This window comes from Mauremys reevesii, linkage group 15 (genome assembly GCF_016161935.1).
Source record: "Mauremys reevesii isolate NIE-2019 linkage group 15, ASM1616193v1, whole genome shotgun sequence".
Taxonomy (NCBI): Eukaryota; Metazoa; Chordata; order Testudines; family Geoemydidae; genus Mauremys; species Mauremys reevesii.
Genome location: NC_052637.1, coordinates 3,745,153 through 3,761,303, shown reverse-complemented (window position 1 = coordinate 3,761,303; position 16,151 = coordinate 3,745,153). Strand labels below are relative to the sequence as shown.

The 16,151-nt window shown below is 46.8% G+C and overlaps 1 protein-coding gene across 1 annotated transcript in view; it reads left to right on the top strand.

Moving 5' to 3' along the window:
• LOC120383498 (tripartite motif-containing protein 15-like) overlaps positions 1 to 16,151 on the top strand; it is a 44,050-nt gene continuing 27,899 nt past the window's right edge. Inside the window, exons 1-3 of the mRNA XM_039501666.1 lie at positions 1 to 90; positions 2,625 to 2,720; positions 3,272 to 3,493. Of these exons, the coding sequence (XP_039357600.1) occupies positions 1 to 90; positions 2,625 to 2,720; positions 3,272 to 3,493 (408 nt within the window). The remainder of the gene's footprint in view (positions 91 to 2,624; positions 2,721 to 3,271; positions 3,494 to 16,151) is intronic.

Here is a 16,151-nt window from a genome sequence, read left to right as displayed (position 1 = left end):
ATGTCTCGGCTGGTGGTGGCCGCGTTCCTGCTGCAGCTCCACGTGGCTGCTGTTGGCGCCTGGCTCGGGTGCAGGGGCCTTGACTTGCTCGTATGGGGGAGGGGGCTGCTGGCTTCCCCACGCCTGCACCTGCCACCCCGTGGCTGCCCCTGGCTCACGGCAGGGGGGGTTCTGGTTTGGGGGGGCCGGAGGGGGGGAGGAATGTGAATAGTTGTTGCTGCCACGGGGAAGCTTCGATTTACCTGCCCTTGCCCTGTTTGCCTGGCAGTTGCTGTGCCCCAGCGGGGGAGCAGCTGCGGGGAGGGGAACACCCAGGCTGTGTGGGGGAGGGGCTGGCGAAGGCTGCAGTAGGGTATGAAGGTGTTTCGGGGGATTGGCCCTGCTGAGATGGGGGGAGGGGTGGCTCTAGATGGGAGGGGAGTGCTACCCACTGTCCTGTGCTAATTTTTGGTCAGCTTTTGGTCATCTGTGGTGCACCAGCCTGGGGGTAGGGTCTACTGGGTGTCTGCTACAGGTGTGTAATGGCTGTACCTTTGGTCAGCTCCCCTGCTTTAAAAAAAAAAGTTCTCTTTATGTTGGTCTGTCTTTCTCTTGGTGTTGGGTGGTGGGTCCTGGTGGGCACACTGGACTTGGGGGGAGGGGGGCTGAGAGAGGCAAGGTGGACACTGGCTGTGGGGGCTTCTGGGGTGGGCACAGAAAGGTGGTGTGGCTGATCAGTGCTTTCCAAGGCCTGTCTAGTTCAGCTGTGGGGGCTGTGTGAGGGAGGAGTAAGGAGTGGTGCCTCGGGGGATGGGGCAGACTGGGATGAGTAGAGTTGGGGTGGGGCCTTGGGGGAAGGGGTGGAGTGGGGGCAGGGCCTGGGCAGAGCCAGGTGTCTGCCCCTGGCACATTGGAAAGTTGGCACCTGTGCTTTTTACAGAACTGAAGCTGTTAAATGATCAGTGAGGCTTGAATCACAAGAGCTGCAGGCTGGTCTAGCTGAGAGTGCCGCCTTCAGGCTGGAGATGGGGAAGTTACAAGCTGTTGATTGGAGGCAAGGATAGCTCAGTGGTTTGAGCATTAGCCTGCTTAAACCTAGGGTTGTGAGTTCAATCCTTGAGGTGGCCACTTTGGGATCTGGGGAAAAAATCTGTCTGGGGATTGGTCCTTGAGCAGAGGGTTGGACTAAATGTTCTGATGAGTTCCCTTCCAACCCAATATTCTATCAAATAAAAAACTCTTATGTTACTGATTTGTATCATAGAACTTATTAGTTTTATTTGGATCACAGTCCCCACATCCCCCCAAATGAGATCTGGGCCCTGCATAAGACATGAGGGACAATATTGCAGTTGAAGTAGACAAGACAAACAAAGGGTGGGGAAGGGAAAGTGAGGCACAGAGAGAGCAGCGACTTGTCCAAGGTCATGCAGCAGGTCAGTGGCAGAATTGGGAATACAACCAAGGTATTTGAAGGCCCAGTCCCATGCCCAAACCACTAAACCAGGCTGCCACCCCCACAACAGCACTAAGCAGTGAGGAAATGCAGCCATTATGAAGGAAAGACTCCTTGATAAACACCCCAGGCCCAGCAGGGAGATGAGGTTTCTCACTGGGATTCTGAATTCCATTTTTGGTCCATGAAGGGTTAAATTCAGATGCCGGCCTGCACTAGAGGAGATCACTGGGCTAAATGCTGCATTGATCCTGAGCACCTTCAGTCCGCACACAAAAGGGCTCCAGACAGCTCAGATCCATGACAAGTACCACTGGGATTACACTGGATTGTAGCAAAACTAACCCCTGGGCGGTGCTGACCTCGGTCAGTCTGACCTGTTACAGAATCATAGAATATTAGGGCTGGAAGGGGCCTCAGGAGGTCATCTAGTCCAACCCCCTGCTCAAAGCAGGGCCAATCCCCAACTAAATCCCCCTCAAGGATTGAGCTCACAACCCTGGGTTTAGTAGGCTCTGTGATGTACGTGGGCAAGGACCAGCTACAGTGGTTCTATGAGTCCCATAATGCAGCCTCTTCACATCTCTCAGGATCCGCTGCTTCTGTGATCTTTCCTGGGACTGTAGGTACCTACCCAGAAGGCATTGCTGCTGCTGAGTGTTTTCAGGACAGCACTAGGCCAAAGCCCAACCGTTCTTACCACAAATCAGCCTGTCTCATGGTGCTTGGCCCTAATGCTTAGACCAGGTCTGTCCAGCCAGTGCAATCCCCAGGGCTTCAGGGCAGGAATTCAATGGGGACTTTGCTCCTGAGAGAATCCCAGCCCATATTTTGAGCCTGGGTGGTCTCTGGGATTTCTGTCTCTTTGTTAATTTAGTCTTCTGAAAACCACATTAATTGAGTTACCACCATGTGACTCCAGTTTCATGTTATGAATTAATCAATACCAGTCACCCTTGGATAATTGAGGTCTCTCTTTAATTACTAAAAAGACTGAACCGGAATTGGTAACAATTCAGAATATGATACGCTCCCAGTCGCCAGTGTCAGATTTCATTTCCCAGGTGGCTCTCATGTCATCAGCTATTTAGGATCAACAGTCACCTTGGGTTTGGGAGGAAAACACATCCCCCTACACACCCTTCTGAACCCTCAGAATGAAACCTCCCAATCATCTCTTTTTCTATAGGAAAAAATCCAGGCCCAGTTGAAGACTCTGAGGGAAGAGAGAGAAAAGCTCCTGGGATTTAAAGAGACTGGAGAGGGGAAAAGCTGGGAGTATTTGGTAGGTGCCTGTTGTTATTAACCTGTGAAGACTTGTGGTGAGAGGTCTGTTTGTAGTCAGATTCCTCTGTGGTCTTGGTGAATGTGGGCATGTCTGTGTTTCTCCATGATCATGGATTTTCTGGGTTAGGTTCATGAGCAGAATCTAAGCTTTCATTTCAGTGAATGAGTTAAATTCTAGCCCTTGTGGCTTTCTCTGTGTCTGTGTCATTTCTTGCATTGTTGAATTATTTGATCCTTTTTTTGCCATGGAACTTCTCTCTGTGTAATGCTGAGTCCTGTCTCCTGCTGCTCAGGATCTCTGTGCTCAGAGGCCATTGATAACACGATGTCATAACCACATCAGCCATGGAAACTTCCCTGTTCAGAGACATTGGGGAGGAGTGAGAAAGGGGTGAGAGAATCCTCTCCCAAGAACCACAGGGTAGAGTCCAGTTTCAGAAATCTTAGGATTTGCAAAGAAGTTCTCCCTCCTGGGCACTCAGTGACAGGATCCCCCAGGCTGCCTCCATGTCCCTGACCAGCCCTTTCCCTGTTGCTTTACATAAACAGATAGAAAAGAAGAGGCAGCAAATTGTGGCTGATTTTCAGCAACTGCACCAATTCCTGGAGGAACAAGAGCGGCTCCTGCTGGCCCAGCTGGAAAAGCTGGAAAAGGAGATAAAGATACAGAATGAAAATGTCACCAAACTCTCTGAGCAGATTTCCCGTCTCAATGAGCTGATCAGTGAGCTGGAGGGGAAGTGTCAGAAGCCACCGGGTGAATTCCTGCAGGTGAGATTGAGTTAGAAATACCCAGTATCCCAACACAGGGACAGGACAGCTCCTAAAATGTGGGCATGGGAGTCCTGCAGTCACAGACAACAGTGTAACTCTGTGTGTGCGTTCCGGAAATGTAAATGGCAATCGCTTATTGCAGAGTCACAGACATATAGATATTGAGAGACAAAAGCCCCATTAGTTCAGTGACTATATAGCAATGTGCTCAGGGCAGGGCCTCTCTTCATATTTGCAAAATCTCTTCCTTGGAATGTTGTGTGTGTCAGTGGGACTGAAATTCTCTCTTCCCCCCCTCACCCCTCCCATGGCTTCTAATGCTTTGCTGCATGTTTGCTGGCAGAAGAGTCCCGCGTGTATCTGTGAATGACTGTCTGCTTTTGAAGCAACAGAGAAAAAGCAACAGAAATCAGGGGAAATAGTGAATTTTTCACTAATCCAGTAACTTGGGAGCTCTGCTGCCCACATGGTGCTGATGATCTTCCTCCTTGCTGGCTGAGAACTTGTATTCAAAGGCAGTTATAGTGTGTGAAATACGTTGTCCATGTGGCACTGACAGACCAGCTCAGATCAGAGCAATAATTCACTTGTCTGAATATCAAAGGGTTAAGAGTATCAATATGTATTCAGGCCAATTCACTTGTGCAGATAGAGACCAAACCAGAGATGTTAAGTGTATTGGTTTTGCTTGTCTAAATCTTGTTGTTTATTATGACATTACTGTTCCTTTCTGTAGGCCCTGGCAATTAGATAACTCTAAATTGAAGTGGTTGTTAGTGTTAAGATGAGAAGATGTCTGATGTGGAAACTTTATGAAAACTAATAAAGGGTTGTTTGTTATCTTACATTTAGATTGCATATACCCCTGTAATTATGTTTTCATTGTATATTTATTTGCAATGAAATAACCCATTAAACATAGATGAAACTTTGCGGGATACAAATAAAGAAGTGGCCACCTTCCATGCCAGGGGTGAACCCTGCGGAGTCATGACCCAGACTTTGAAAACCACTGATTTAAATCGTGTCTCTTCAGAACCCCACCTCATCACTTCAGCTTTGGGAATAATTGTTGGGCTGTGTGTGGGCCAGCTGCTGGAGGGAACATGACACATGCCGTGCTAATGGTTTACACAAGTATTTGCCAGTCACCAGTAGAACATTTGCGATCAGGACTCTGGTCTCCTGCTGCTGGCTCTGATGTGGTGTAACTGTTAGCAACAGGAGAACCAATGAACAGATACTTGACACTTTCAGCTGAGGCAGGAGGGTGAGTAGCTAAGACCTGGGGAATCCATTTGGAGACCCCGTTTCTATTCCCCATTTTGACTTCAGTGACTTTGTGCAACTTCTGTTAATTTATTAGCAAAATGGGCTGCAAAGGCGTCCACTACTAGGTTGCCTTCTAGGGCTGGGAATACGAAGTCATGGTCAGTCATAAGGGCCGGGAGGTGCCTGCACACACACACAACACGCAGTAGAAGTGAGATTATTTGTACTCATGGCCTCTAGTTTGTTTCTCTCTCCCCCAGCCCTTGTTTTTTGTCCTTGTTGTTGGAGAGCATCCCCACTCTCCCATCCCACGGTTCCACTAAACAGTCTGGGAACTGTCTCATCGGCACAGTCAGCTGCAAGTGACGTGGGATGAGGGATTCATGTCTCCAGCCTCCACCTTAGCCCCTGGAGGCCACTTCCGTTGGCCAAACATAACTGCATGTTGCATGTGTCAGCCTGAGAATTGCAGTCATCAGTCAATGTTCACCAGCAACAAAACCCAGCAGCAGAGGGATCCTCTGCCTGAGCCCCTGAACCAGAGCTGACAGCATCTGGACACCATGAAGCAGCAAGGCTGGTTAGAAGCAAGTTTACAGCCATGTAACCAGTTTGTCTTGCCTAATGGTAACAATGTGTCTCATCACAATGGGAGTCAGGATCTGTAACAATATTGTATCTGGTTGCTCTTGAAGTGACCAGCTGCTTCCCCAGCAGCATCTCCCTCCAGTATGTCTTTCCCGTCTCAGGTGCAGCTTCTTTTCTAGTTCCAGAAGGCCACTCCCCAGATTCCCTATTGAATCTGATCTCAGATCCACTCTGCCGCAACAGAGTCCTGGCTGCAGCGCCCAACCACAGGAAACAGCAGCAGAATGAAGGCGTGTGACTGATGGCTTCAGATCTCCAGCCCTGCGTTCTCCAGCAAAACATGGAGCAGTGCCAGCCTTGCCCTTAAGGAAAATAATTTCAGTTCACACCATCCAGCTGCAAGAACATACAAATTCCACAGTATAATGCATTAAATAGCTGCAAAATTGTATCCAGCTGTACAGTAGCCCATTTAACCAGCCACATCCCTGACAAGCTCTCCTTTCTCACCACAGCTGGATTTCCATTTCTGGTCCCACGTGGCAGCTCCCCAGACACTCCCAGGCCCTCCTCTGTCTGTTTCCAGATCCCCTCCTGCAGCCATGCTGGACAAGTGGCCTGAGAGCCTTGGGGACAGGAGAGCTCTGGTTAGCCCATCCCCTGTACAGCGCAGGAGCCCCAGCGCCAGCTCCCCTCACACCGGCTGCCATCTGCAGAGAGCCAGGAGTCCCCGAGAGCTAGGGAGACTGTGCAGGGAAACAGAAGCAGTGTCTGCCCGGGCCGGCTATGAACAGGGATGACAGCTGCCCTCTTGGCCAGCACACCCAGCACTGAACCAGGGACCCTTAGAGCTAAAAGCACAGGCTGCCCCAGCTTATGCTAAATATTCAACCCTTTGTCACTGTACCAGCTCCACACACACACCCCAGTGGATTACATAAGCACCAGAGAGACATGGGTCCTAAGGAGCCTGAAGGCCAGGTAGGGAACAGGCAGTAGGAGTCAGCAGCTGTGATTCTCACCCTCCTTCCCACGCTGCTCCACCATATCCTCATGTCAGGCAGTGAAACTCCCAAGTCGATAGTTACCCTTTTTGACCCAAGTGACTAGTCCAAAGTTTGGGGCCTGGCAGACATTTTGGAGGAGCTGGTGACAATTTGGACTCATCATACTTGATTCAAAGACTCTTTACAGTCCACAGAGAAGAAATCATGAGACTACACCCAGAAAGGAATCGGCTAGTGGTACAAAGTTCAATCAGCCCATTTCTGAGCAGAAGGAAGTGAAACTAAACTCCTCTCTTGTCTCTTTCCTGCACTAGACGGCATGGCTGCTGCAAATCCAGCAAAAACTCTCCAGGATGAACTGACCTGTCCCATCTGTCTGGAGTATTTTAAAGATCCGGTGCCTCTAGACTGTGATCACAGTATCGGCCAAGCCTGCTGTGACATTATATGATTATATCTCATGAAAAAGTGCCACATGGCCACAAAGGGTTAACTAACCCATAGGCTGACATGACCCATGGTCGACCTTTCAAGGCTTGTTAGGAAGCTGGGTAACTAAGAGTTGGGTTCTCCCATTTGGATAGAATAGTTCTTTGAAATGCAAACCTGCATTGGTAGAGCAGTAGAATGGCAGGTGTTTGCTCAGGTCTTGTGATGTAAACCAGGGGTTCTTAACCTTGGGCCTTGCCCCCAGCTTGTTCAGGGAAAGCCTGAGCGTCTGCAGGTTTGGCAGTTTGCCATTCCCGAACAATGGGAGCTGCAAGTGAGCCTGAGCTAGAAACATCCCAGATGCCAACACAGGGACAGGGGTCCAGGAGTCAGAGATCACAGAGATCACATGTACATTGGCCAAACTGGACAGTCTCTACGCAAAAGAATAAATGGACACAAATCTGACATCAGGAATCATAACATTCAAAATCCAGTGGGAGAACACTTCAACCTCTCTAACCACTCAGTGACAGACTTGAAGGTGGCAATTTTGCAACAAAAAAACTTCAAAAACAGACTCCAAAGAGAAACTGCTGAACTTGAATTAATATGCAAACTAGATGCTATTAACTGTGGCCTAAACAAAGACTGGGAATGGTTGGGTCATTACACCAATTGAATCTATTTCCCTATGTTAAGTTCTCCTCACACCTTCTATGGGCCATCTTAATTATCACTTCAAAAAGTTTTTTTCCTCCTGCTAACGATAGCTCATCTCAATTGATTAGACTGTGCCTGTTGGTATGCATACTTCCACCTTTTCATGTTCTCTGTATGTATAAATATCCCCTGTTTGTGTGTTCCATTCTATGCATCCGAAGAAGTGAGCTGCAGCTCACGAAAGCTCATGCTAAAATAAATTTGTTAGTCTTTAAGGTGCCACAAGTACTCCTGTTTTTTTTGCGGATACTGACTAACACGGCTGCTACTCTGAAAAGAGATCACAGTGTAACTGAGTGTGTGTGTTGCTGAAATGTGAATGACGATTGTTCTTTGCAGACTCATAGACACATTGATATTAGAGATGGAAAACCCCCATTAGCTCAATGAAACCATGACCCTGGAATCCCAAGTGGGTGTCAGGTGGTCGTGAGATTTTTTTAAATCTCTCTCTCCTCTCTCTTTCCTCTAGGATGTCAGACGCACCTTGATCAGGTGGGTGGCTCTCTATCAGTCCTCCCCACACTTGGCAATGCCAGGAAAGAGCATTTCTGAGTAAGGAAATTGCCGGCAGTTGTTTGTTTCTACCATGTTCAGGGCACAGGAATGCGTGGACATTGTTTGTAAATAATAAAGACTGCACCAAAGAAATAATCCATTTCTCCTGCCAGTGGAAGAACCTAGAATGCCCCAAACACTGGCTAACTGCTCAGGTCAAAGGATCAGTGGTACAACCTGAGTTAGAATCTAGATCTATGGTGGCAAATGCCTTGGTGGGAAACATTTGCGGGGAGCTCCAGCAGCAAAGAGCCTGCGCAGAGGAGCAGATTGCTGCTAACTGTGGACTTGAGCATGTCCGGCTTTGTGTGCTGAGCAGTCCCCATTGTCCCTTCTCTCTGCCCACAGTCAGACAAAACCCAAACGAGGATCCCTGGCTCGTATTTACCTCCAGCAGAACCAGTCCACACAGACAGTGATGATGGGCTCAGTATTGGCCCAAGGAGAAAAAAGGACAGGAAGAGCCTGGGGCAGCTGGAATGGGGTGGGGGGGGGGAGTGAGTAGGATTGTTACAAATTTTAAACCTGTAAATCTTCTTTCCAGCTCTTAGCTGGTGTTTTGAAGGGGCTGGGCTGTGACCTTTAGACTGCACAGTCACAAAGCTGAAATATTAGCCATAAAATCACCCTTCAGCTCAAGGGTTGCTCCTCCAGATTAATGAGCTGTTTACGGTTTCCTGCCTTGTCACCAGCACACACCAGCTGCCTCTGCCCTTAACCCAGGGAGCCCCTGTAGCCCGGCTGGTCCCAGGTGGGTGGTTAGATGTTCAGCAGGACACAGCCATGCCAAGGCTCCTCTGCACACACATTGTCACTGAACTCACTCAAGGGGGTTTAGTTCCCATCTCGTGTTGTTCCAGTGCCAGTCTGTGAGTGACTGTGGACACCCTCACTGTGAATTAAGAATGGCCTGGTTCGACTGAGGGCACGTCTACACAGCACCTGGGAGGTGTGATTCCCAGCTTGGGTACACATACACATGCTGGCTGCTGGTTCAACCACACTACCAAGAGCAATGTGGCCACAGCGCCAAGGGGGTGGCTTGGACTAGCTGCACGAGGACAGTCCTGCCTGACCCCCGCCTGGACACGTGCTGTGTAGAAAGACCCTGAGTTTAAGTTTTTGTGATCTTGTTTGTATCCGTCCCGCCTTTTCCTTTCCTTCCCTTTCTGCTGCTTTACACCCCTCTCCTGGCCTAGGTAGTTCCTGCGTCCTTCTTTCCTTATCTTTCTCCTGCTCCTCCTCCCGGCCTCTCTTTTCTCTTCACCTCATTCTGCACCTGTGCAGCTGATAAGAGGTGGGGCAGGGACTGCCTATGATCAGCAAAACCATTTCTGGTGCAGAGAGAACAGAAGCCCACAGATCCCAGCAGCCATGGCCTCAGGGACTCCTGTACGGGAAATCCAAGAGGAAACCAAATGTCCCATCTGCCTGGAATATCTGACGAACCCAGTGATCATAGAGTGCGGGCACAACTTCTGCCGAGGCTGCATCACTCGGTACTGTGAGACATGGACAGAGGGGGACTATGACCCTTTGTGCTGCCCCAGCTGCAGAGCCCGAATCCGGAAAGAGGCTCTCCGGAATAACTATCAGCTAGCAAATATAGTGGAAAAAATCAAACAACTGGATTTCAAACCAGGAAATGAAACTCTGTGTGAGAGACACGGCAAAGCCCTGGATCTGTTCTGTGCAGAGGACGGGGAAGCCGTGTGTGTGGTTTGTGAGAGATCCCCCCAGCACAGATCTCACACGGTGTTGCTCATGGAAGAGGCTGCCCAGAAATACAAGGTAGGACACACTCTGGATCCAGGTTAATTCAATTCTTTCCTTTTCAGACTCAGTCACTCAGAGCCACAGAATCTCCCAGTTTCCCAGATTTTCTCCCCTGTTCTCTGGCTCCACCTAAATCTCTGCCCTGCAGGCTCCTTCCACTGGGCAGGTGCAGGGAGCCTTGGCCACGGATGGCACCCAGCCTATCAACCCCACATTGTTCATTAGGGAGAGGTGGGCACTAGAGCTCTGTGTGAGGCACTTTCCTTGCACACAGGACTGAAGCAAGATGCAGGGAGGCACTGCCAGCAGGGCATTCACATGAATAACGAACAAATCAGCCCCCACTCTGCTGCATGGAACATTCAGGCTCTGGAACAGAGAGGGCCAAGGGGTCATGGCTCTCCCACTTTTCCCCACAGCCCGGCTCCCTGCATCTCCACTGGTACTATGGGGTCTTCCCTAGGGACCCACCTCTGGAGTCACATGATTAAAACAGAACTTCAGGTTTCATAATAAAAAAATCAGCAACCAAAAAGTAACTTTCTAGCCCATATGATGGAGAAGAAAAGTTTGAGTGAGTTATAACTTTCAAGCCTCACTGACAGAGTGCCGTGTGCCTGAGTCTGCAGAGAGCCTGAGCCAATAGCTCTGGGAAGAGGTAACTGCCCCACGGATCTCAATAGGATGTTCACTCCAAGAACTACTGTTCTGGGGCCCTCAGCCACCTCGCCCCATGTGGTGGGGAAAGGGCTCAGTTGGCAGTGAGACACTCTGCTCTTTTCTTCCTCCCTCCACAACTGACAGGGACAGTGCTACTGCCAGGGGGAGCGCTGCCTCCTTGCTGCTGGGTGTCCCCACCACATTCATCTCGAGAAATCTGGACGGCACGTGACCCCACATGCCTCCACCACACATTGCCTCTTTAGCCTTGGGTAGGCCTGGAGCAGCAGGGTGATGTGTGCAGAAGAAGGCACTGGGCCCAGTTCACCATCCCAAGAAAATAAACATGATACACAAATCTGGGCTGGCAGCTTACATGTACTGAGGTCCCTGCCCCAAACATCTTGCAGTCTATAAAGATGAGGCGAGACACATTCCCCCTCCCCACCAAACAAGCATTTCTATGCATTATTTATTTTCTTTTCAAACAGTCTCAGAACCTTCTGCATTTTCTGCTGTCCTCAGATGGTGTTTACCCAAAATAAATAACAGCCCTTTGACAGAGGCAGATTGTAGCACTATGACCCTTTAAAAAAAATATCTGATTTCTACCCAGGGCTATGGTTGAACTCAGTGTCCATGTATTACTCAGGTTCTGTGACTGCAAAATTGTCTCTTGAACCTCTCAAGTCTCTGTCATTGCTAGCTAGCTTTCAACCCGCTAAGCTTCTCTCCATGTAGTTCTTTGGTGCTCGACCCTTAGCAAACAGCAAAGGGAAACACCCAGTGGTGTTGCAGGTGGGGCATATTTCTGAGCTCAGGAAAGTGACCCTAACCCTGTTACACTGCCCAGAGGGAGCCATGGCTGCAGAGAACTCTGTGGAAAGCCTGCCTCCTTGCTCCTGCCACAGGCATCCCGAGACATCTAGGGGCACGTGACCCCGCATGCCTCCACCACACCTCGCCTCTTTAGCCTTGGGTAGGCACAGAGCAGCAGGGGTGGTGGCAGGGGCTGTGACAGCAGTACCTCCTCCTGGGGGGGGGGACTGAGGTGGGCCTTAGCCCCTCCTTCACCATGGGGCCCTGCCCCTCCCCCTCCGAGGCACCTAAGAGCTACTCAGGGAGACCGGACCTTCCAGATGCCCTGGGTGACACATGGGCCAGAGGCTGCTCTCAGGCCCCCCAGGGCAAATGGAGTGTCCAGGGTTCCCTGGGTAGCCCTTACAGTGGCCCAACTCTGGTTTCCAACCTGGCTGGGGGGAGCTTGGGAGGAAGGGCAGAGAGCGGGGCCACAGATCTGGTGCTTGTTGTCCTCCCCCTTCTACACAGGTTCCAAGACTCCTGGGGCCCAAATTGGTTGGGACTCAATGGGCCCCGTGTGTTAATCTGCCACTGGCCCTCAGTAAAGAGAAACCTCAGGCCAAACAGGCAGCTGGTTAAGGAGATAGAAACAGCTGGGATTAGCGGTAGTGAAGGGAGCAGGAAGGTGTGTGGGGTGTGTGGGGAACACCAGGAGCCTCTGCAAGTCTTCTGTGAAGAGGATCAAACTTCTACATGTCTGATTTGAGACAGAGCTCACATGGTGGTTTCATAGAGGAGGCTGCCTAGGAGGACAAAGTAAGGAATTGCTGTTCAGTTGAATAACTTTAGATTTTGGATATTTTATCAAGTTATTAATTGGAGTAATAACTTGGGATTTTAATTATAGCTTAATTTCATAGCAAGTTGCTTCCCACAGCGATTGGTGTAACTGCATCACTGAGCTCTGTATATCCTCCATTGTATGAAACATGCTATAAAAAGCAAATTATGCATCATGAAGACTTTAAAGATGCCCAATGCAAGAAACATGTCTCTGAGAAGCTGAATTCTTTTCCAAACCATTTCCCTCTTCGGGTCACTTGAGCAAGAGGGTCCCATGGCTGCAGAGAACCCAGTGTAACTGCATTACTCCACTCTGTAAAGCCTTCATTGAGTGATAGATGCTGGACAAAGTAAATGATACGGCAGTGTGGCAAGGGAGACAAAAGGACCTGAAAAATTTAACGTGAGAGAATTTTTTTTTGGGAAGTTGGCTCCTCTTCAAACCCAGCTCCCACTGGTGACAGAAGGGAACTTTCTGCAGACAGGACCGACTCTAGGACGCAGCAAAGCAAGCACGTGCTTGAGGCAGCACATTTCCAGGGGTGGCATTTGTTGTCAGAGCGTTACCGGGGTGGTGCTCTGCTCTCTCCGATGTTAATATCACTCAGCTGCGTGTGTGTGTTCCCTCTGTGTGCTGCCCCAGCTCTTCGAAGATAGCTGACCCAGCAGACCCGATGAGAACCCCCAATAACCACAAAGTCTAGTAAGGTACGAAGGCACGTCGGCCAGGTTTATTGTCGAAAAAAGTACAGCCTCCAGCTCCCCGGCAAACGTAGTCCAAGGTGCTGCTGTGATACAGCTAGCCAGTACATATGTACTCCCTGACAATGGACTCAGCTCAGTCAGTGGCGGGATTTCCACTGCCCCCTAGGCTGGACAAAGACACCGCCCCAAGGATGCATTCTTATACACAGATACAAACAAGTTACACATCACACCTGACGTATTGAGGTGCCACCTTTCTACGTAGCAGGTTACAACCTTTCTACGTATTAAGGCACCGCCTTCTACCTTGTAGATGTTGGTTCTAACAAAACAACTCTATCCATCATTTTACCCTTTTGCCCCTGTCATTGGGATGGGTCGGCCTGTCCTTTCGTTATCTATGGAATGTTTCAGTATAATATGTTCTAATGCTGTGTTTATCCTTTGATATGCTAGGTGAATATGTATTTCTGCAGCATCAGCCCTTTTCCTTGCCAGCTTCTGTGAACCGGGCCGGCCTCTGGCTCACAGCTTAACTTTGCTTTATGTTAGCAAAGTCTTGTTCGTTACTTCAGTTCAGGCCTCTGGCCTCATACTGGGCCTTTATCAGGGCCTGCACTTACTACATTCCCCCGCTTTTTGTCTTTTTATGGGGAGGATGTTTACCCATCGTCCCGGAAAAGCATAATGTACGGACTAAAGATAACCCAGTGGGCTAAACACTGTTATGTGGTTACCTTATTTTACCATCCATACACTCATGCCCCATCTGTCTGTTTAGTCTGCACATTCCCTCGTACGACTATTAGGCAGATTTTATTATCCAATTATTTTAGTCCCTTATGTTGGGCCTGGGAATGTTAGGCCCAGGACCATGGATACATGGGGGTCAGTAGCCTCTCTGGTGTTTTATTGAAGGCCTCGTGAGACCATACAAATGTAAATGTAAAATATAAAGGTAGTATTATGATTGAGCCTTAGAGGCACTCCCAAATAATTAATATATATAAATTATATGGTTATAGCATATATATTTGTAGCGTGTATGGGCATATATGTATAGTATGTATGTGTACATATGACACCACCTTATATCCAAGCATAACCATGTTTTTCCAATTTGCTGGTGTACTCTGGCCCTTTTACTTTGGTGATACAGATAGACACACACCCCTATTAGGGCAATTTCAGTGACTATCTCTCTCATTATTAGTAGTAGGCTGAGTGTTTTAAAATACTGGGATGGGGATTATGATAGTGTGTCCCACACTGCTATGTGAGAAGTAAAACAGAAATTTGGAGTAGTGACACTACCACTGAGGCCTTTATATATAAATATATTGTAATTAGTTACTACACAGTACTGTCCATTCATGTTATAGGTTATCCTTAAAGCTGGTTGTCACCCTCTGGTCAGCTTTACTGGGCAGGAAACAGAAGTGGGTAGCTTCTCTGTTCCATTGGTTGATGTAGATCCAGTTGTTTCTTGTGGATGCCGTCTTCCAGATAACCTACTGAATGGACAGTAACCAATTTATCAAATATTGCTGTGTCTGGATTTAATATTGGTACCCAGACACTGAACAAGATTGTTTTGAATAACATGTGCCTCAGTTAGGATGCAGTGTTACTGACCCAAATTATGACTGGTACTAACAGGCAATTTGTTTACCCAATTTGTAGTTACTATGTAACTTAGTTTCTTTACCAATTTGTTTTTTCCTTGTCTTCATGTTGTTTGCTGCTATTTGTTTGTTGATTGTACCTGTGTGTTGGTTAAACAATTTAGCAAGGTTATACATATTGTACATATTATACATCAATCATACAATACAGCAATAATACAGCAGTACAGTGATAATACAGTAGTACAGCAATAATACAACAGTACAGTTGTTTTTACACAATAACCAAGTTAAAATTACATGACAGGTTTTTTTTTGGTCCAGCTAGTGGTTTTTAGCTGATTATTAAATTAATTTTCCATATATTGTAGATAGAGGTGTAATTGACCAGTCTCTTATTTGTAAAACACGTCATTTTTCTTTTCTTGATGCTTGGGGGTTTCTTCACGGTATACAGATATGAACTGGTGTCTTCAGGGTGTGATATTTTCTGGTGTCTTTGGTCTGTGGGATGCAACTTAAACAACTTTTGTTAGTTAACATAATAAAGTTTTTTGTTTGCTTTTCAGTAACCCAAACTTAATACACAGTTTTAACTTAGTTTGTTTACAATGTAATAAGAACAATGTAATAGGGACCAAGTCTTTTATAACACAAGCTATACATTTGCAATTGTTGTATAGACATTCATTTTCATTTGGGGTGCATTACTAATATTTAATACTAAATGTAATGCTTAATGGCTACAATAAATGTTCACAATCTTCCATAAGAAGGTATATTACTTTCCTTTGCTGAACACTTTGTTTCAGCAAAAGAGTTAGTAACATAATTTTAACAAGCTTTTTAGAGTTAATTTGCTTGTGATACCAATTTCACTCTTGTTAACTGTTTAGAAGCACAAACCTTAACAACCATTGCTTCCCATTAACATAACATAACAAAAGAAAAGCATATAAAATTAAACCAACTATAAAATTAAACTAAAATAAATTTTAAATACAGATACATGCAAATACTTTGAGGGTATTTGAGGGTATACTTTTATGATGCTTTGCCATGTTTGGGAGCCAAAGGTGGAAACCTGTTGAAAATGTTAAAACCTTGTTAGGTTAAAATTGTTTGGTTAGCTTTATGCATAAATTGTTATTTTAAAACATCTTGGTTATGACATTCTTATAACTATATTTAAAAATGCAAACAAGTTTATAAAAAGCCCAAACAAGGAATTGACATTTTGTTAATATTATCTTTACCTTAATGTTGAGGGTTTCCCCTTACATTTTTTCTTTGAATAACAAATTAAAAAAAAAACTTAAAAAACAAAACTGTGATTGATAAAAGAGAATTGTTTTTGTTTGCAATTGCATTATTTGTTGAGGCAGAAATATATGTACATATATTTGTATCTGAAACCTTTTTGAACTTTGCACAAAAATTGGTGTTAATGGTATGATTATACCCCAACCATGATCTTAAAATAGTGTGGTACTACAGCTCATATATATATTTTTAAAGGGTATAAAATTGACTTTTGTTGCAACAAAATAAAAATAATTTTAAAAAATAGTCACATGACACACACAACATAGACATAAGACACACACATGACATACAGGATAAACTTACAATTAAAAACAAATGGCGCCAAAATTCTATTCATAACTA